The sequence below is a fragment of the Beauveria bassiana genome (genome assembly GCF_000280675.1).
Source record: "Beauveria bassiana ARSEF 2860 unplaced genomic scaffold BBA_S00023, whole genome shotgun sequence".
In the NCBI taxonomy this organism is placed as follows: domain Eukaryota; kingdom Fungi; phylum Ascomycota; class Sordariomycetes; order Hypocreales; family Cordycipitaceae; genus Beauveria; species Beauveria bassiana.
In genome coordinates, this window is record NW_007930858.1 from 257,633 (window position 1) to 277,997 (window position 20,365).

The 20,365-nt window shown below is 53.2% G+C and overlaps 7 protein-coding genes across 7 annotated transcripts; 4 read left to right on the forward strand and 3 right to left on the reverse strand.

Moving 5' to 3' along the window:
• Window positions 1–94: 94 nt before the first annotated feature.
• On the reverse strand, window positions 95–2,940 carry BBA_07189 (uncharacterized protein; the record flags this gene model as incomplete). The annotated part of the gene is made up of 3 exons (XM_008602286.1): window positions 95–1,143; window positions 1,199–2,728; window positions 2,922–2,940. 3 exons carry the CDS (start codon window positions 2,938–2,940, stop codon window positions 95–97), a joined length of 2,598 nt encoding a protein of 865 aa, XP_008600508.1.
• Window positions 2,941–5,160: 2,220 nt separating this feature from the next.
• On the forward strand, window positions 5,161–6,149 carry BBA_07190 (tyrosine/serine protein phosphatase; the record flags this gene model as incomplete). The annotated part of the gene is made up of 4 exons (XM_008602287.1): window positions 5,161–5,216; window positions 5,304–5,468; window positions 5,577–5,785; window positions 5,866–6,149. 4 exons carry the CDS (start codon window positions 5,161–5,163, stop codon window positions 6,147–6,149), a joined length of 714 nt encoding a protein of 237 aa, XP_008600509.1.
• Window positions 6,150–6,371: 222 nt separating this feature from the next.
• Window positions 6,372–7,616, reverse strand: BBA_07191 (methyltransferase domain-containing protein; the record flags this gene model as incomplete). Its single annotated transcript, XM_008602288.1, has 2 exons — window positions 6,372–7,117; window positions 7,316–7,616. The coding sequence occupies 2 exons, from the start codon at window positions 7,614–7,616 to the stop codon at window positions 6,372–6,374; spliced, it is 1,047 nt and encodes a 348-aa protein (XP_008600510.1).
• A 568-nt stretch (window positions 7,617–8,184) lies between these two features.
• Window positions 8,185–9,324, forward strand: BBA_07192 (tetratricopeptide-like protein; the record flags this gene model as incomplete). The annotated part of the gene is made up of 4 exons (XM_008602289.1): window positions 8,185–8,562; window positions 8,619–8,825; window positions 8,878–9,030; window positions 9,091–9,324. The coding sequence occupies 4 exons, from the start codon at window positions 8,185–8,187 to the stop codon at window positions 9,322–9,324; spliced, it is 972 nt and encodes a 323-aa protein (XP_008600511.1).
• Window positions 9,325–12,493: 3,169 nt separating this feature from the next.
• Window positions 12,494–14,589, forward strand: BBA_07193 (kinetoplast-associated protein KAP; the record flags this gene model as incomplete). Its single annotated transcript, XM_008602290.1, has 3 exons — window positions 12,494–12,498; window positions 12,650–14,051; window positions 14,140–14,589. The coding sequence occupies 3 exons, from the start codon at window positions 12,494–12,496 to the stop codon at window positions 14,587–14,589; spliced, it is 1,857 nt and encodes a 618-aa protein (XP_008600512.1).
• Window positions 14,590–15,250: 661 nt separating this feature from the next.
• On the reverse strand, window positions 15,251–15,856 carry BBA_07194 (polyketide cyclase/dehydrase and lipid transporter; the record flags this gene model as incomplete). The annotated part of the gene is made up of 1 exon (XM_008602291.1): window positions 15,251–15,856. One exon carries the CDS (start codon window positions 15,854–15,856, stop codon window positions 15,251–15,253), a length of 606 nt encoding a protein of 201 aa, XP_008600513.1.
• Window positions 15,857–16,692: 836 nt separating this feature from the next.
• BBA_07195 (AP-3 complex subunit delta) lies at window positions 16,693–19,910 on the forward strand (the record flags this gene model as incomplete). The annotated part of the gene is made up of 4 exons (XM_008602292.1): window positions 16,693–16,968; window positions 17,026–17,409; window positions 17,465–17,690; window positions 17,743–19,910. The coding sequence occupies 4 exons, from the start codon at window positions 16,693–16,695 to the stop codon at window positions 19,908–19,910; spliced, it is 3,054 nt and encodes a 1,017-aa protein (XP_008600514.1).
• Window positions 19,911–20,365: the final 455 nt, after the last annotated feature.

The window sequence follows — 20,365 nt, forward strand, 5'->3', positions numbered from 1 at the left end:
AACCAGAATACATATATAGCGTCCCATCCAAAAACAAATCCAGAAACCGATACATGAATACAGACAAAAAAACACCAGCGCGCGGGGTCTTTTTTTACATTTCCTCCTTGAAGCGAGAATCGCGGGCTATGCTGCTGCTCCTCCTCCGAGGGTCCTCGAGGGGCTTGGGCAGCTCTAGAGTGCGGCTGCGCTCCTCGGCGTCTTCATACGGGGTGGTGACGGGGCTCACGCCGCGCGAGTCGGCCGTTTCGGCGGTCGTGGCGACTCTGGGCAGCGTGTGGGCGGCGGCGACGGCAGCGGACGAGGCGGCCTTGTTGGCTTCTGGCTCCTCGATCTCCAGCGCGGGGAATTTGTGGATTTCCTCGGTATCCTTTACCGCAGGTGTCTCAACAATTGGCTCCGTCTTTTCAACAGGCTTTTCATCCGCAGACTTTAGCTTTTCCGCCGCCGTCTCCGTCGTCACGTCGGCAGTGTCCTCGTCAGGTTGTTCTCCGCTTCTGCCGGCCAACGCAACATCGCGAATGCTGGACGAGCGCCTCCCCAGGCTAGTGTTGCTTGCGTTGTTGTTGGAGGCCGAGGCGGCGGCCTTGGCCTTGTGCGCACCGCCAAAGAAGCTGCGCCGCTTCTCGCCGTGGTCCTTTTCGGCGGCCGTCTCGTTTTTGCTTCGCGAGGTGGAAAAACGCTTCTTGATCCAGCTCTTGACGCCCGACTTGGACTTTTGCGACGAGGAAGAGCCCTCGGCCGACTTGCGGGGCGCGCGCTCGTCGGTGCTCTCGACGGCGTGGCTGCTGGACGCGCCCCCCACGACACCACCTGGGTGCGCCTCGTGCTCGTTATCTGTATCCAAGAGGTCGTCGCTGTCGTCTTCTTCGGCCGCGGCGGACGGTTGCGCATCGTGAGATGGACGGGTATCGGGCGCAGTTTCGGTGTCCTCTCCAGTTGTGGGAGCGACCGCAGCACCACCACCAAGCTTTGATTTGCGCTTCTCTTCCTTTACACGTTGCTCTTCAGCCTTTTCCTCTGCCTTTCTGGCCTTCTCCTCATCCTTCCTCGCCTTTGCTTCTAGCTTCTCCTCCTCCTTTCTAGCCTTGGCCTCGTGCTTTTCCTCGGCACGTCTGGCCTTTTCCTCGGCCTTTTCTTGCTCTGTAATACATGTCAGCAACCGTTACGTGGCATGTTGAAAAAGAAAAGTACTTACCCTTGGCCTTCTTAGCCTCTTCCTTCTCAGCACGCTCCTCGGCCTTTATTCTCTCCTGCTCCTCGCGTCGGGCATCCTCCTCTGCCTTTAATGTGGCCAGACGTTCACGTTCAGCCTCTGCCTTTTCGTTAATGTCATCCAGCACAGGCTGAAGTCTCTTGGCGGCAATGGCATTGACTTCTTCCTGAGTCATGAATTTGCCGCCACCAATATCGATTTTGCCGTGATTCTGCGTACGTGTGTCGGATCGAGATTGAGCAGCTTGCTGAGCCTTCATTTCCCAACCAGTAAACATGGTCGAGTGGCGCTTGCCAGTCTCGTTGTAGACCTTTTCGTCCATGCCTTGCAGACGAGCTTTGACGTTGCGCTGAGCAGCAGCGAGAAGCGCCTCGCGGTCCTTAGCCCGCTTCTCGGTGTCGACCTGGGACAGCTTGGTGGAGAACATGGACATTTGCTGGCGGATGCTTTCGGAGCGAACTTTGTCGTCGGGTTCGGGGTCGCTGTTGGCGCGGCGGCGCAGCCTCTGGGACATGGAAAATTTGCGGCGGGGCGAAGAAGAGTTGCCGTAGTATTCTTGGGCTTCACGGTTCTGCTGGTGCTCGTCGTGAAGCTTGGCGAGGCGCTCCTGGGCCTGTTTGTACGCGGCGTCCTGGAGATTGAGGTAGGTGCCGGCAAAGGGAGTGCCCTCCTGGTCCTTTTGGGCATCCTTGGTCTGGTCAAGCATCTTCTGCTGGTGTTGGTACATCTTCCTGGCCATCTGGACAGCAGTGTTGTGGATTCGTTCCTCGTCAGTCTCCATCTTGACTGGCGGATGCGAGGTAAACATGTTTCGGTTCATGTTGGTGATGGGGGAAGCACCAACTTCGTCGATGGTGGGCTTGTGCGTCATCAGAGATTTGCGATGGGCGAGTGCAGCACCGTTGAGGGCACTAGCTGCGGCGCTTGCCTCTAGAGTAGAATGCTCCTTATGAGTGGAGGCGGGGCGTGCAGAGTCAAGCCTTGAAGAAGCCATGGCTCCTTTGGCAGCCGCCAGTGAGCGCTGCTCGATTGACTTGTCGGGCGAGGACTGGGCGCTAGGTTGGATAGTGGAGGCTCGGTTGGTGTGGAAAGCCTGAGTGGCGGCAGTGTCACCGCCGGCTAGGCTGGACGTTGTGGCAGAATCTGGGCGAGAAGCATGAAAAGCTTGAGTTGCTGCAGAATTGCCCCAATTGTCGTGAGGAGACTTGGTTGGCGTTGAGGGAGCTTGCTTGAGGGCGGCAGTGGCGGAGCCAACGGCTAGGAGAGCGGCCTTGCTAGCGCCGGTGCTGCTGGAAGGCTCCCAGATGGGAGACGACTTGTAATCTTTGGCGAGAACAGCGGCGGCAGAGGCAGAGGGAGCCTTGTCCGGCCGCCAGGGCTCGGGAGACTTTTGGTTGGCCCATCCTAGGGTGGCGGCGGCGCTGGCAGCGGCACCGTTCTCGCTGAGACCGGTAGAGGGGAAGCTGGGGAGGTCTTTAGGGTCGGCATACTTGAGCCTGCCGGCGTTGGAGACTGGAGAGAAAAGTGAAGTGTAAGTAAGTTGAGGGAATGGGATGGATAAAGGTGCAATGTAAGTGAGGGTATATGAGAATGGGCAAATTGCGGGGGGGTGTAAAAAAGAGATGGCGTGGCTGCTGCAATTGCGAGGAGTGGCGATGTCGTATTTTGTTACGAGATGTATATACGTATGTATGTATGGACGTACCTTGAGCCGGCTTGGGCATGGCTTGGAAGCGGAGCAAAATTGGTTACTCCAGACTAAGTCAACCGCAGGATGAATAGGATAGATGAGGATATGAGGATAGTTGAGAGAGCTATATGATACGAATGGTCAAAAATAATGGGATGTTGGGGATGATGAGGGAAGCAAATCGGAGCTGGCGGCACAAGCGGTACAAATATTGGAGATTTTGGACAGGAGCAGCAGCATCAAGACACTAACTAACGTTGGGTAGGTAGTTAGCTAGGCCAGACGATAAGAAAAGAAGTAAATAGCTGGGCAAGCTTCATCTTTTGGGTGAAGCCGCCAGCTAACTGACTTGCCAAGGCAAGCAAGCTTTCGCCTTTGCCGCCGACAACAGTTGGCCAACTAACGTTTTGGGGGAGGGGGGGGCTCCGCAGCCCAGCAGAGCAGGCTTTGTGGCCCTGCCCATGCTGACGTCATGGAGGCTCTGGAACAGTTTGACCGGATTTTGGCGCTTCAAAGTGACCAGCTGGTTGACCCGGCAGTGGGCCGGCCGATGGACATGAACGGTAGTCTGTGTGCCGGCATTACAGCTTATACTTTTCTTGACCGATACTTCAGGTATGTAAAAAAGAGAGAGAAATAATGAACAAGTTGATTACTCTTAAAGTCGGCGTTGTGCAAGACATTTTGAGCTGACAATCTCTGCGGACAACCTGAGCTGAATCAACCACCCATTCATTCATTCGGCTTCATCCGTCATCACCACCAACCACCACCTATCGAAGCACATCCCTGCGTTCCAGTGATCCCCCGTCCCCCTACCACATCCACCACAGTTCCCCCCCCGCTGGGCCCCCGTCAACTGATCCTCACCAACTCTGCAACCAAACTCACTGCCGTTTCCTCCAAAACTCTAAAACTCACATCCGTCTCTCGTCGAATGCTCAGCTTCAGCCATCTCTGAGAGTCACCTGATAAATACTTTTACCCATCCATCCCTTCCACCGACCTCACCCCCATCTTCGTCTGAAACTTCTCTTACTTGAGGTCAATTCTAATCACCAAGTAATAATCTACTTTCATGCCTTGAATCATCAAAGCCCCCCGATCCGCTTCTGGCCTAGTTGCTACTCTGATGACCCGGCTTGTCCCCTCTCCAAAAAAAAAAAAAAGATGGGAGCTCCGGGCTCATGACGTCGCCAATGCCCACTGTCCATCTCGGCCACCCCCAAGGTGTTTCCCGCCTTGGAACGACTCCAGAAAAGTTCCTCCACTATTTACTCCGTATGGATACAAGGTGATGAGGCTAAAAACCCTCGAGGCTGCAACCATGGCGGTGGCTGTCGAACTTGTCAAAACCCGCTTACTGCTAAACCGATTTGGATCTGTAGCAAGCCCAGTTTCCCGCAAGCCCCCGTCGACTCAATCACTCAATGATCAGCTTTTCCTTAATTATATCGCAATGTCGGAGGGATTCAAACCCTGCAGCGATCGGCTCGGCTGCAGCCTCGATTTCCAAAGGCAGACACACACCAATGTGCTCGATAAGGCAGTTGAGCGGCTCTCACCCAAACCCTTATGGATACCACGTTTTCATCAACAATCCATTCTATATCAACACATGGAAAATCGTAGTCAGAAATAACTTGCCACGATGTCTAAATTCGCAGTGTTTGTTCTGGCTGTGCCGCCATCATCGTAACAGCGAGCGCCAGCCACAAACGATGATGCTTACCAAGGTCGGACTGGTTCAATCACCTGCTTCTCCACCAACTTTTGTACCTGTTTGCTAGTTTAGAACCGCCGCCGCCGCCGCCGCCTCGCAACGCTTTGCAACAACACTTCGTCGGCCTCAATTTCGCGCGAACTTGCTTTCCAAAGCGACTTAGCTAGCGTCCCGGCAAGAAGGGCCATGGCAAACGAAAAGGAGGAGCAGCATGTCCTCGAAAAGGTGTCCAATTTTCGAGACGTTGGCAAACCCGTAAATTCCTTTTTGGGCAAAAAGTTGTGCTTTCTCTATGCCCGAATCCAGCTATTGTCTTTTGGATCCCATGTCATTGCTAACACGATTGCGGCCTCCCAGAGTCGTTCGAGAAGGGCTCGTATATAGATCTGCCAGACCAGGTAAAAAGAGACACATGACACACACGCCTCTACTAGCAGCAAAAAAAAGCTGTCTGGAATACATGATGGAATATGTGCTGATTGATACTGATACAACTGGTCGTCGCCCTCAGACAATGCATCGCCCCGGGACATGGCCTACTTGGCCGATGACCTCGGCATCCGCACTGTCATAGACTTGCGCACAAAGTAGGCCATCCTGTACACCTACATCAACTCCTCTTCAACTCTCGGTTGCCTCTGCAATGCTAATCAGAACTGGCTTGCGACTTGCAGCACCGAGCTGGCTCGGCAAGCAGCCAAGCGCATCGCGCATCGCATCGCGGACCCCTCCCTGCCAGAAACGGCTCATATCCCGGGCATCCAGTACCACGAAATCAAAGTGACGGGCCGCAGCTTTGAGCGCCACATTGCTAGCCTCCTCACCTGGTGGCAGACCTTGTATGTATAGATTCTGGTCGAGTTCACATGCTCTGAGGGGGTTGTTTTGGTTCTGGCCGAGTTGCACATTGTCAGGTCAGCACCGCGCTGACGACGCGACAACAAAAGGAAATTCCTCTTTCTATACATCTTCAAGTACCGAAATGAGGCCATCCGTGTCGTCGCCGAAAATGTTCTCGTCCCCCGCGGGCTGCTCGGCATCGGCCGCGACAAGCTCGACCACTCGGGCGCCGAAATTGCCGAGGCGCTGACGCTTTACACGAGCACGCAGACGACGCCCATCCTCGTGCACTGCACGCAGGGCAAAGACCGCACGGGTAATGGCGCCAGACCCCAGTAAAATACTAGTAGAGCAAGAAGAATGAAGTGTGCTGACAAAAAAAAATGTTATATCTAGGTCTCATTTGCTGCCTCATCTTGATGATTCTCGACGTTCCCATGGACGCCATCGAGTACGACTATCTCCTCACCGACAGTGGCCTCGCCCGCGAGCGCGAGCAGCTGATCAAGGAAGTCACGTCTGTTGGTTTGACCGAGGCCTGGGCGTACACGGACCGCGGTATGATGGCCGGTCTCAAGAAGCATCTCGACGATGAATATGGTGGCCTGGACGCGTACCTAGACTCCATTGGATTTCACCAGGGTCGTCGCGCACTTGTTCGCGAGACTCTTCTCGTCTGATGGAACTTGCTGCAGCATAAATGTCCATGTATATACAGGTTCAGTCCCTTTCATCATGTTGCATCGCGTGCCAAGCTGATCGCTATCATGGTCAACGATCTATTATCTTGTGTCCTTGTGTCGTGTATGTTATTCTTGATGTCTCCTTGTAGCATGTCTATTGTTCAAAAGTGTGTATCCTTGTATCCCGTCTATTGTTCTGTAAATCGTCTTTGTATCATGTCATTGTTTTGTAAATCGTCCTTGCAGCCAGCATCTATACATTTTCTTTTGTTCCGCCCGGTTGACCAGCAACCGACGATCGATGCCGAGGTGGTCGATGGAGAACTTGGGAGCATCACCATCACCATCTGCCTCGGCCTTCTTGCCCGACCAAATGTCGCCGAGCTCATCGCGATCAAAAAAGTACACGCGCGTGCCGTCGCCACGAATGTAAAAATTCTCTTCCAGGTAGCGGCCCTTGCGGAAGCGCACCTGTGCCAGGTCGCCTCTTCCGTAGTCACGGAAGAGGACGGCGCCGCCGGGCTTCAGCAGCCTATGGACGTTGTGCACCGCGCGGGACCACTCCCTCGGCGACAGTGCCGAGAAGATGAAGATCAAAATGGCCACATCTACGGATCCCTCTTCAAGGTCTGGCGGCAGCTCTTGGCCTGCAGCGTCCCAGACATCGGCTTGGATTTGCTCTGAACTGTACTCTTCATGTTTGCGCATGACTTCTACGGCTGTCTTGGAGAAGTCACAAGCATGAATCTTAAGTTGGGGGTTCTTGTTGTTGGCAAGGATGGGAAACGCCGTATTACCGGCGCCCGCGCCAATTTCCAGAATAACCTTGGCGCCGGCATCTTCTTTCGTTACCGTCTCCAAGATGGGAAACTCCTGCTGGAGCCATTTTCGGTTCTTGAAAAAGTTGGCAGTGTTGTTTTTGTAAAAGAGATTCCACCACTTCTCAGGATTACCATTGAATCTGCCTGAACAATGAGTGTTAGCGTATGCTTCTCAAATGTTGCTTTGTAATTAAGGATGCAAGGGAAAGAAAGAGTGCTCAGATGGGAGCGAAAGACTATAATTAACCTGATTTCATCAGAATATTCAGATGAAGTGGTGCTTCGATATCATCACCGCGAAGGGTAAGTGCAATAGGCAAAGAAAAAAGTGAGGCAACTTACTCTTGTCAAAGTCAGAAACAGGGGCCTGGCGCTGCTTCTCAAGCTGCTGCTCAGTGTACTCCTTGTATGCATCGTCAGTCTCCACATGATCCCAGGCGTTGAACTCGTAAACGTTGTCTTCCTCTGTCAGATAGCGGCTGCCAAACTGAAACGGATCGCTTCGCTTCAAGTTGTTTGCCGGGTCATGCGACCTATGCGGAGCAACTTGAGCGCCGGCTGCATCCTCAGCAATCTTGAGCTTCTCCAGATCCACCACAGGCGCAGTCTCCGCGGGAGCGTCGCTTGAAGGGGTCGCTGCCATTTTGAACGTCACTCCAATGATGAAGCACGAAGTATTCGCGGGTCTGCCCTTGGCCGGGCCTCTGTAGGCCTCTGTCCTGGTACAGAGAGACGAGGGAAAGTTTGGATGTAGAAAAATTTTGGAACCCACGAAGAAAAAGTGGTAAATGGGCTGGGGTCAGTCTGCTGACATAATGCAGAATGTAGTTTGGTGAGGTGAAGCAACGGCCTCGACTCTTAGCAGACTGTTAGCTGTATTGGTGATTGATACTTTCTTGAAATATAATTAGAAAAATGGGCTGTTTTTAAAGTGCGTCTCAAGTTATTGAATCAGATCCATAAAGTAATTATGCCAATTAACTACCTCTGTCTACGGCTCTTTGTGCATGCGGCTGTGGAAGCTGAGCGGGCGGTTTCCTAACATGGGGCGGAAATTCGCCAGCTCCGCTTAACCAGTCCGGGTAAGTTGCGACAGCCAGGACCAGCTGTCCCAGCATCACAACAGCGAGTCGGCGCCGAATCAAGAATACAGTCGATTTCCTAGGCGATTTGATTTATAACAGCCGCTGCGACACGAGATTTTGCCTGAAATGACGCCGTCCCTGCTCCGGCCGCAGGTCCACCTGTCCAATGCGGAGGCACTGAAGCTGGCGCAGCTGGCACCCGAGGTGCTGAAGAGCAACCCAAAGGTGTTTTCCACGTCGCCGCTGGCCGCCATGTTCTCTGCATCGGAGACCGGTGACGTGTGGACTATTTACGAGAATCTCCTTTTGGCTTGCCTGCGAACCGGCGACGACAAGTCGGCCTCGGACTGCCTAGAGCGAATCGTCATTCGATTTGGACCCAAGGATGAGCGTGTGATGGCGCTGGAGGGCCTTACCAAAGAGGCCAAGGCTACGAATAATAATGACCTTGATAAGATATTGAAAGAATACGACGCTATTCTGAAGGAGAATGATGCCAATGTTGTACGTCGAGACCACATGCTCTACTGTAGCAAACAAGGGGCTAACAAACGCAATAGCCAATTGCCAAGCGCAAAGTCGCACTTCTTCGATCAATGGGCAAGATTCAGGAATCAATCGCCGCTTTAAATACCCTTCTTGAATTCAACACTACTGACAGCGAGGCTTGGGCTGAGCTGGCCGACATGTACCTGGAGGAGGGTTTATACGCCCAGGCCATCTATGCGTTGGAGGAAGTTTTGATTCTTCAGCCGAATTCATGGAATGTAAGTTTCGAATCGAAGGCGAAACACGGCGACGACTAATGTGCTCCAATAGACTCATGCGCGACTCGGGGAAGTCTCCCTCATGGCTGCGTCAGCGTTGACGGAAGGATCCGGACAGCAATACGCCATCGAAGCATTAAAACGATTCTCTCGCAGTATTGAGCTTTGTGATGACTACTTGCGTGGATACTACGGCCTGAAGCTGGTATGTTTCGATTCGAACCTATTGTCGCTCGCTGCTTGGAAAATCTAACTGTGGGTTTAGTCTTCTGACAAGCTGTTGGATGGTTTCAGCAAAGGAAAAAAGCAACAAGAAGATGGGTTCCCTATGCCCGATACCAAGACTATACAGAAACTCAACCAACTCGCGACGACAAAGCTGGCAGAGATTGTGCGACGGCACGGTGCCCAAGAAAAGCTGTGGCAAGGGTATGACGCGGCCGAGGTTGCTGCGGCGCGAGAGCTCCTTTCCAAGTCTTCAGCCCAAGTGGTCAGGTAGAGTCTGGACTGATATAAGGCTGGGGTCGAGTTGGTCGTTGGGAAGCATGGTAAATTGTACGCAATGTAATGGGGGCGGAATAATAGGCAGCCACTTTTGACTGTTTCAATACTCTTGCCAATTGATGTTGGGCTGCAAGCAATAGTCATGCCAACGGGAATAAAAATATCGCACTGTAGTCAGAAATAGCATGACTCATACATGAAATGAGCTGCACAAAGTAATGATGCAATGATTTCTCAAGTTTGTGTGAGACAGTGGTAGGAGAGCAATGGTGATTGATGGTGTCTTGTGTAGCGTTGGGCTTGTTGGGTTCCTCAGTGGAATACGCCGGAGACTCAGCGCCGGCTCAGTTTCACACGTAAGTTGATCAGCCACGAAACGGTTCTCGAATAGTGGTATGTTGAGTAACCGGTTTTTGACACAATATCTTGGTGCCACGACGGGGTTACGATGACTGACAGACGGACCGGGTGACTGACAGCGACTGCTGCCAGATGCCCCACTTGTTTTTGTACGGTTAGGTGCCGAAGATGCGGACCATCGCCAAGTGGTGAGTATTGCTGGGCATGTAAAACTCGTCAAAAAGTATTGGGATTTTGCTTGCTGACTTGTCGAGGAAAATCAGCCCTGGGTAAACAGAACAAGGTCGAGAATTTCAAATGTCTACAATCCCCGCATGTGGACCAGTGCTTTGTCGCTGACAAGGAGCACTATTACGGTGTGGACCGAAGGCTTTAGGCTTCGGTTGCTACCTGGTGTTGAGGCCCAACGAGGCGGCGTAACCAGCGATTCCGGCCCATGACCGGGATAAAATGTAAATTGGGGGCTGTGAAGCAGGAGAGGCTGGCGTAAATGCACTGGCAAAATTTTCTTCTGTGAGGTGAGTGCATGAGCGCAGTTTGCTGTCGAGTTGCTATTTCTAGAACAGTCCATGACTGTTGGGTGAGGTGACATGTGAGTGTGAGTGTTTAAATTGACGTTGCGCCCCTCTGCGCGGATGCAGTACGTACTTTACAACTATTCATGGGCAAAAAGAGAAGAGACAGATAAATACGACAAGATCATCGCTAGGCGACGGCTGCGTCTTCATCTTGGTGCAGTCTGTTGCCTAGCCGTCTACTGCTGCAGGTTTAGCCTCTTCGTTACTCGCCAACGACGGCACCGGGCTGCCTGTCTGGGTGTTGCGCAGAATTGCGCCGCCGATTTGCCCAAACTATTGACGCATCTACGAGGTGAAAAAAAGAGGGCGTCGTTATTACCTGCACTGCATCGCGACTTGCATGTCGATTGCGCAGTGGAAATCTATCGACGAGGTGCCGTTACTGGAGCAAAGATTGGGCCTCACCACAATTGCCAGCGCCATCGGTCTGTCATTGGGTACCATTGCCTGAGGCCATCTGGCAAGCCTTGACGCAAACCCCAGTTTGGGCTGCGTAGGTTTGGCAGGCTGGACAGATTTCGCAGACCAAACCGCGCGTGTCCTGCAGCGATATATCGGATCAAAGTGCGACGAGTCTATTGATTCAGTGCCTAGACCAAACGGGAAACCCGCAAAAAAAGGCTTGCTCGCTTGCTTGTTCTTTGCTTTGCTTTGCAGACCAGGGCAACGTTGTCTGAAGACTGACGGACTGGACGGACGCTGTCTCAGGTCGACACAGGTTCTGGGCCGCGCAGTCGCCACTCTGCACGGGGTCGACGGGTCAATACGGCAAAGTGAACAAGTCTAGCCAGACATTTGATTCGCACAGCATTGACGAACTGGAACGAACTTTGTTGCAGTCTGTTGTGATTGGGTGCATTCTTGATTTGGCTAGTTTATTAGCTGCGGCGCGTGTCAGGTACCGACCTCACCTCACCTCACATCTCACCTACTATTTTGAAGAATCACTTGAAAAACCACACACACCTCTACTTGCAAAAAAAGGTACTCTACTAGGTAGAGAGCAGAGCGAGCGAGCGAACCCATCCAAGCCTCTTTATCCATCTCGGCTCGGTTGCTTGGTTGGTTTTTTGGGTACAAAATCATCCCGTTAACTCACCGCCTCTCCTCCCCATCCTCTCCCGCAGCCACCAAAGCACCAGCGCCATCAGCACCACCATCACCACCTAGGTACACCATTCATCACTACACGCCCGCCACCATTGCATTCGCCGCCCTTTTGGAAATTCGAACCCGTTTTCATCACCGTGTGACGAGTGACAATCTGATCTCTCTGTGGTCTGCGCTACCCTGGTTTATACATACGCTTTGTTCCACTCGGCTAGCTTGCTGCGATTACCCGCCAGCTGTTCTGTTTCAAGCCCTGCCTGCTGCTTATAGTTATTGCCCGCTGGTTGTTTGTACCAAGAGTGTTGGCACCACGGCAACGACGAGGCACACAAACGCACTCACGACCATCCACCACTCACCACTCACCACTCACCATCAGTGTCCACTGTCCACTGTCCACTGCCACCACCCTTGATCAAATCAACACTACCATCACCAACTTGTCCTCGCACCAAAATACACGTGCACCCAGGCACATTCATGTTAGTACACACACCTCCCACCTCCTCCCACCTTTCACTCCCACCATACTTGCTTGCCCCACGCCCACCTCAAGCATCTTACAAGCTACTTGCCTATTCTCTCCCTGCCTTCACCTCCCTCGCTGACCCGTCTTCCATCCCAGATTCCTAAAACTTGCTAGCACCAACCTAGCGTGCCCTGCTCCCTTTCTTCCCGTCGCTAGAGTACCTAGTCGCCCGGAGACCACCAACCTAGCCCCAGCTTGAGCTGTCTACCTAGGTAGCCGCCCGCACCAAAACCTCACCGTCTGTCACCATCTACCCCTCGCAATACGCCGCCTGACTGGCTGCCTTTTTGTCATTCACCCACCCTGTGCTACGCCGCGGCCTGCTTTTCCAGCCGCAGCACCATTTATAACCACAAATATCTTGCGCCGCCTTTCTGCAACGCGCTTTCTCTTCCCGTTGCAATCCCGTCTTCACATAATTGTGCCTCGCACCTATTGCACCACCGCGCCCTCAGGACCGCGGTCACCGTGCTCCAGCGTTGACACCCCCCACGCCCTCCAGGTTGTCCTTGTGACGCCCTTGCTTGCGAACCGACCCTCCAACAAGGATCGACGTCCGTAAAGGCCATACACACAAGACTTCTGCTATGCGGTGAGTATCACCAGCGCTGGCGCAATCCTCTTCGACAACCACTCTCACCTCGCACATTGCACCTTTCACCTCGCACCTCTCAACCCCCGCCCTCTCCATCATCAGATCCATCCCTTGTTGCTTCATCGGCGCGCTAATCCTCCCCCCAAAGAAGATCGACGTCTGTTGCCCATTATTCTTCGGGCGAGCCCTCACCACAGTTCACCCCTACATACCCTGTATACGACGACGAATTTTCCCAAGACGGCCACGGCTACATCACCCACGGAGACGAAGAGAACTGGGGTGACGAAGACGACTACAGCGAGTCCGAACAATCAGTCTTTCACGCCGGTCTACCTGCCACGCCACGCGCACACCCAACCCGCCTCCCGCTGAGGCCCGCACCTCTGCCTCACCAACAACACTACCGCCCGGCACGCCGCGCGCCGGATCCAGCGCCCACCCTGGATCCTCAAGAGGAGTACGGGGCCTATGGCCACGGGTCCTACCCCGGCGGCCAATATGGTCGCGGCGGTTACCCAAGATCAGCCTCTCAGCACCATCAAGCATATGCTGCATACTTCCCGCCAGGCCAGGTCGTAGGATACGCTGGTGGAAACCCCTTCAGCCCTGCTGGTAGCGGTTACTCCAGCCCGGCGACATACCCTCATGGTCAAGTTCCAGCAATGTACGGCAACGAAATGGCCCCGTATTACCACCAGGGCCATTACTACCCTCAACAGCCGCCATTTCAGATGGCCCCCCATGCCATGCAGCTGGATGTTCCTGCCGCACCCGCCGCACCCGCCGCACCTGCAGCTCCAGCCGGACCGAGCCCACGCGAGCAGGAGCTGGCAGAAAGAATTGCGCAATTCGAGAGGGAGAAGCAAAAGCAGGAGCTAGCCGAACGTGAAAAGGAGATGCAAGCCGAAGCTCACCGAAAAGCTGCCGAGGAGAGTCGAAGAATCATGGAACAGATGGAGAACATGAAAAAACAAAACGAAATTGAATTACAGAGAGCCAAAGAGGAAGCTGCGCGAGCTACCAGAGACGGCATCGCTGCCGAGGCTGCCGCAGCCGCGGAACGTGCCAGGGTACAGGCAGAGGCTGTGAAGCAAGCCGAGGAACGAGTCAAAGTCATGTTCGAGGAACAAAGACGAGCTGAGGAAGCTAGGGCAAAGCAGGAGGCAGAAGACAAGGCCAGAATTGAGGAGGAACATAAGCGTCGGGTCGAAGCTGCATTGCGAGCCGATGCCGATGCCAAAGCTGCTGCTGCGAAAGCTGCCGCCGAAGAAGCCGCGAAGCTGAATGCAATCAGAGAAGAGGCCAAGCGCAAGGCTGATGCTGAGTTTGCGGCCAAGATTCAGGCGGAGAAGGACGCGGCCGCCAAGAGGGCTGAAGCAGAAGCACTGGCAAAGGCTGAGAAAGAAGCGTTCAAGAAAAAGGTGGAAGCGGACACACAGGCGGCAATGGAAGCCAAGGCCAAGGCTGACCGTGGCCCCTTTCTTCAATTCAAAGATGCATTGAATCGCAAGTACAGCTTCCCATATCGCCTGTGTACAACATGGCCGGTAAGTCAGACAATTATCTCACACAGCACAACGCACATCTCGGCGACACGAATCATCCAACAAGAAAAAGACTAATTCTTTCTTCTAGAATATGGAGGAGCTGATCAAACAAGCATTTGACAACGTCGAAGAACTGGAGTACCAAGTACACGAAGGGTGGTATGACTTGGTTGGTCCCAACCAAGAAATCATCCTCCCATCTGTATGGGCAAAGGTCATTGAACCAGAGTGGTCCATTACCATGTTCATGTGGCCCTTGGAACGCATTCAGAGGCATGCCCGCCTCCCACCGCACTTGGCGGCAAGCATGGCTAGAGGCCGTGGCATGGGTGCCCCCCCTATACCCCCTATGCCGCCTGCTATGAGTGGGGGTCGCGGTGGCATGCCGCCGCCGCCAGAAGCATGGGCTCAACCTGGACCTCCGCCCGTGCCCCAAGGTATTCATGTTGTGCGCGAGCCTAAGAAGGAGAAAAAGAAGAAGCAGGCACCTCCCGCGTTCGTTGGCTTCTTCGGTGGAAAGCCAATCAAGAAGAAGTAAGTCGACGCTCCTGAGATATTATTGTCTGCGAGACTAACGAGCCATGTCTTTCAGAAGCAAGAAATAATTAAGCAATGATTCTTTACCGCGATGGCGCAGAGCGATGGCCCGTTCTGCTCCTTCTGCAATCATTGGTTTGAGGCATACACAAATCACCTACTTGTGCCTTGCCCGCTTTCTGTTGATAGACACGCTCGCCACCTTTTCTCTTGTGTTTTTCCTCACGACTTTTATGTGTTATGGGTTCCCACTGGTGTATGGAAAGAAAAGACAAGGGTCTGCTTGTGACTGATTTTATGACATTGATATTTGGCGAGATATGGTACTGAACTAGAAGGCGCAGAGGCGATCTCATGCTGTGCTCATTTGCGCAGCTTCCTGCCTGAGGTGTTTGCAATATTTTTAAGGGTTTTTGTTTGTCATTTTTGTTCAATTTTGGTTGAGCTAGAGACAGGTTGGTGTTAGGCTGTTGCTCCGCTGCCTGGATGATTTCAAGTTGACGCATCTTGAATAATTTTGTATCTCTGTATGAATTTACGTCTGATGAATTGCATTATACTGTCTATACGCTTGCGCCCCTCATCATATTTGTATATACCCAAATGCATCTCCATGTTCATATATGTATTTCAGTCTCGATCCCAGATATAGCTTTCATCTCTCACGCTCGATCGCTATGATTGAGTTGTTCCCTTGCCCGCTTTTCAAATGCTTCAATCATGAGAGCTGCGACCTTGTCCGAGACAGCAGCGCTGACGGCCGCGTACAGAGGGTTGGTGAACTGGTATTTGATGCTGAGATTCACTTCCGTAGACGGCGACGGCTGCACCGTGAGCGGCCGCAGCGACCAGCGCGTGACGAGACTCTTGAAGACAGCCGATGCGTCCGGCGCAGAAGACGTTCCGGCCGGATCGCCGCTGACAGCCTCGACGGATACGCCGGGCACGCAGCGCAGGCGGCTCGTAAACTCCTCGTTGAGGCCCCCCCAGCCGACGTGCAGGTCGGCCAGTGCTGGCCACGTGCGGCCGGCCTCGTCCGGTGCGGACCACTGCGTGACGCGGGACCGGGCGCAGTAGGGCACGAATTGCGCGTATGAGTCCACGTCGGCGACGAGCTCGTACAGCTGGTCCTGCCTATACGGCAGCGTTCTCGTAGCTGTGAGTGTCTGGCTGTTATTGTTGGGCAGTGTGAAGAATGAACGGCTACAGACGGCTGCACGACTGCGGGTTGGTAGCGGCAGACGCCGCGCCGCTGTTCGAATCGACATGTCGGGGATGTTGAAGGTTTGCCGAGTGTGATGATCGAGTTTGTCCGAGTTTCGGCGGTGGTCGTCTAGTGTAGAAGATAAATGCTGAAACCCGGCTGATTCCCCCAAAATCTCCTGCGCAAGGGTCTATACGTTGCTTTGTACTCCCAATGCGCGATTGAGAAAATTGTGGCGTCACAGGTAGTAATGTCGTCAATTGTCTTGCAAGGACAGCAGCAGCTTGGTGTGGCAAGCAAGGTAGCATTGGTAGTAGCTGTTGAGTGGGCGAAATGTGCTTCCGTCATGCAGCCCACCAAATCCACACCCCACACAAAGGTACTGACCAGTAAACCAGATCATTTAGCCTCATTGCAACCCACTCTCCCAATTTCGACTCTACCTACTACTACCTCTTTGCTCTGTACGCCGACTTAAAAGCCTAAGCTGCGGCTCTGTCTATTCGACATATCCGCACGCGGCCCAAAACGCAGACACAAACGGAGCTGCGGGCGGCAACGGGATCACCGCACGATGAACCACACAAACGACCGCCGAACCAGCCAGACTATATTTTGACGAGCGAGTCCTCGTGCGCGCGTCTTCGTTTGCGAGGTAAACCCCGCGTGGGGCTAGACAGCTGACAAGATGTAAGGCAGGACGAGGAGCTCATTGGCAACCCTTTGGAGCTCTCGCGCTGAGACGCGGGGTATGGGACATGCGCTGATGCGGGTGATTGAAATAGGTTCGAAAAGTCGCTATATGACCTGATTCAGGGTCTACGAAACCACAAGGGCACAGAGAAGGAATACATTCAAAAGAGCTTGAAAGAATGTCGCGTAGAAGTGCGCAGCCAGGACATGGGTGAGAAGTCGCTCCGCGTGCCCGGATCCGGGGAGGGTCGTAGAGAAGAATGGTTTGCTGATGAGAAACCCGCAGATGTCAAGGCAACTGCCTTGTTGAAGCTAATATACCTGGAAATGGTCGGTCATGACATGTCATGGGCGTCTTTCCATGTCCTCGAGGTCATGTCCTCAGCCAAATACCCCCAAAAGCGTGTTGGGTATCTGGGAGCTGTCCAGAGCTTCCGCGCCGACACCGAAGTCCTCATGCTGGCGACCAACTTGTTGAAAAAGGTGTGTCGATCCGAATTCATCTTTCACAAAGACGATTGCTAATGCTTTGCACAAAAGGACTTGAGTGCTGCCGCACCGACGGTCATGTCCTTACCGATTGCGACGCTTCCTCACGTTATCACGCCCTCGCTCGCGCTCTCGACCCTTGCCGATTTGCTGCCACGACTGAACCATAGTCATGCCAATATACGAAAGAAGACCCTTGTCACGCTTTACCGACTTGCCCTTGTATACCCCGAAGCGCTGAGGGTAGCGTGGCCTAAGATCAAAGAGCGACTTATGGATGCAGAGGAGGACCCCAGTGTCACGGCAGCAATTGTAAATGTCGTGTGCGAGCTTGGCTGGCGCCGGCCGCATGACTTTCTACCGCTGGCGCCGAGACTGTTCGAGCTACTGGTCGACGGAGGCAACAATTGGATGGCTATCAAACTGATCAAGCTGGTAAGCTGTGCTTAAGACGCAACAAGATGTGACTTGACATGCTGACTTTAGGCAGTTTGCGACCCTGACGCCGCTCGAGTCTCGACTTGTCAAGAAGCTATTGCCGCCGTTGACGAATATTATACGAACGACTCCAGCCATGTCGCTATTATACGAATGCATCAATGGCATCATCCAAGGCGGCATTCTCGGGAGTGCTGATGATACCGACACCGAGGAAATCGCAACGCTTTGTGTGAATAAACTGCGAGGCATGATTATCATGAACGGAGATCCAAACTGTAAGCTATTCTGATTTGCCGCACATGTTGGCGAGCTCTGACCGCAAGACAGTGAAATACGTTGCCCTCTTGGCATTCAACAAGATTGTCCTTACCCACCCTTACCTTGTGTCCCAGCAAGAAGATGTCATCCTCGAGTGCATTGACAGTCCAGATATCACGATCCGGATCCAGGCTCTCGACCTCGTCCAGGGCATGGTTACGAGCGACAACTTGGTCACTATTGTCAGTCGACTAATGAAACAGCTCAAGGCTGCCACATACGCGAAAGGGAAACTTGACGCGGGTTTAGATTCGACAGATGCGTCAGGGGAATCTGATGATGATTCGCAACAGGTCACTAGTGCGGCGCCCAATAAAACTGCAATGTCAATTCCCGACGATTACAGGATTGATGTTATCGGAAGAGTTCTGTTCATGTCTTCCAAAGACAATTACGCAAATATTGCCGACTTTGATTGGTATATTGATGTTCTGACCCAACTTGTTCGTATGACACCGGCATCAAGATCAGCTGATGGCGATGCCGAGGCTGCTGCAAACAAACGATCCGCTGCTAGCGTATCGGAAAAGATTGGAAACGAACTACGAAATGTTGCCGTCAAAGTCCGAGCTATGCGCCACTCTATTCTACGCGCTTCAGAGAGCATCCTGTCGCAGCTTCTGATGGACACTCCAGCTGGACACTCCATCACATGTGAGGCGCTCAAGTCGGTCGCTTGGCTACTCGGTGAATACTCCGATATGCTGTCTACGCCAGATGACACAATCAATGCACTGATACAACTCACGACACGGACCGCTAAGCCCGATGTTGCAGCTGTTGTGATACATGCAATCGCCAAGGTCTTTGCGTCCCTGACGGGAAGCGAATCAGAGTTGTGGACTGCCGAAAGAAAGTCGAGGACGTCGTTGCTGTTGGCTCGCATACTACACTCCATGGAGCCACTCACATTGAACCCCAGCCTCGAGGTCCAGGAACGTGCTGTCGAGTTCACGGAATTGCTCAAACTCACAGCTGAAGCGGCGTCCGGCCAGCCTGCGTCTACAGATGAAGAGCCACAAGACCCTCCCCTTCTACTGACACAAGCAATACCGTCGCTATTCAATGGTGGCGAGCTTAACTCTGTCGCGGCTGGTGCTCAACTAAACGTGCCGATCCCTGACGGTCTTGATTTGGATGAGCCAATTCACTCGAATCTCAATCATCTCCTCTCCAGGGCCGACATTGTTACTCTCGACACCGACGACTCCGATGAGTTTGAGGTTTATTATCACCAGAAGCCAGCGCCCACGAGTGTTTCGTCCTCTGCCCCTGCCATTAGCCTCCTTGCCGAGCCGGACGAGAATATCGGCACATCTTACCAACAGCCCTCTGAGGATAGCTATCTGGACGCCGACATTGTTGCCCGACGGAAAGCGGACAGGATAGAGAGAAACAAGGACGACCCCTTCTATATCGGCAGTGACAGGGTACCGCAAACCTCAAACTCTATTCATAACATTCTTCAAACTAGCAACGGACCGGATCTCGACATTGATGCGATTCCTGTCATGCAGCTCGACCTAGATAAGCTGAATACGCCAGCGCCGGCGGCGAAAGTACAGCGCTCGCCAGCTAAGCCACGACAACGCGTCGTGATTGCCGCAGATGAGACCCTGCAAGGCAGCGACGGCTCGCCCCGCAACTACGATTCAGAGAATAATTCAGACTCCATAGCGGCCCGGGGCCGGGCAAGGAAGCTCAAGCAGCAGTCCCTCCTGCAAGTGGACTCGAGCACCATTGGCTCCTTTAGCCTCGAGGGCGAGTCCAAGGGCGGCTTCGACTACGAGCAGCAGCAGCGCGAGGAGGCTGAGATGCAGCAGGCGATGCGGGAGGTGGAGCGTCTGCGTCTGGAGATGCAGCGCGCTAATGAGCGCATCCAGGTCGCGCAGGGCGTCGATGCCGAGGGTGCCGTTGTCAAGAAGAAGAAAAAGAAGAAGACGACAACTCCCAAGCTGGACGGTGACGAGGCGGCGGCGACGGCGCCCGGCGTGGAGACGGTGGTTAAGAAGAAGAAGAAAAAGGTCGCCAAGGTGACTCCCGAGGAGGCGCAGGACGCTGACGAGGCTGAGGTGGGTGTGGTTGCGCCAAAGAAGACAAAGAAGAAGAAGAAGACGACTACGACGACGACGACGACACCTGCGGCCGCTGTGAAGGCAGAAACGGGCGATGCATAAAATGGGCTTTGCTCAGTCATGGACCCGGGTCTGTGTTTTGTTTGGTAGCATTTATAGAACGGGGATATATAAATACATGAAAAAATTGAGACCATCTTTCAGCTGCCACTCACACACGACACAGAACGCAATGTTTACGCACCGGCGACTTGTATATAGTACTAACATATTCTTAGGACCCTCTTAATGATATAAAAACGTAAAATTTGGAAATTCAGAAATTCGCGGAAACAGGACTAGCCAAAAAAAACAAAGTAATGCAGAATGTAACCATAAATAAAATGAAATCAAAAATGAACAGAGAATTTGTAAACTGACAAAAAAGTGTGATCCCGCCCGGGCTTGAACCGGGGACCTTCTCGGTGTTAACGAGATGCCATAACCAACTAGACCACGGGATCTGAAGCGATGCTGATGTAAGACGCCGCCCAAAATGAGCATAGAAAGTTTCGCCA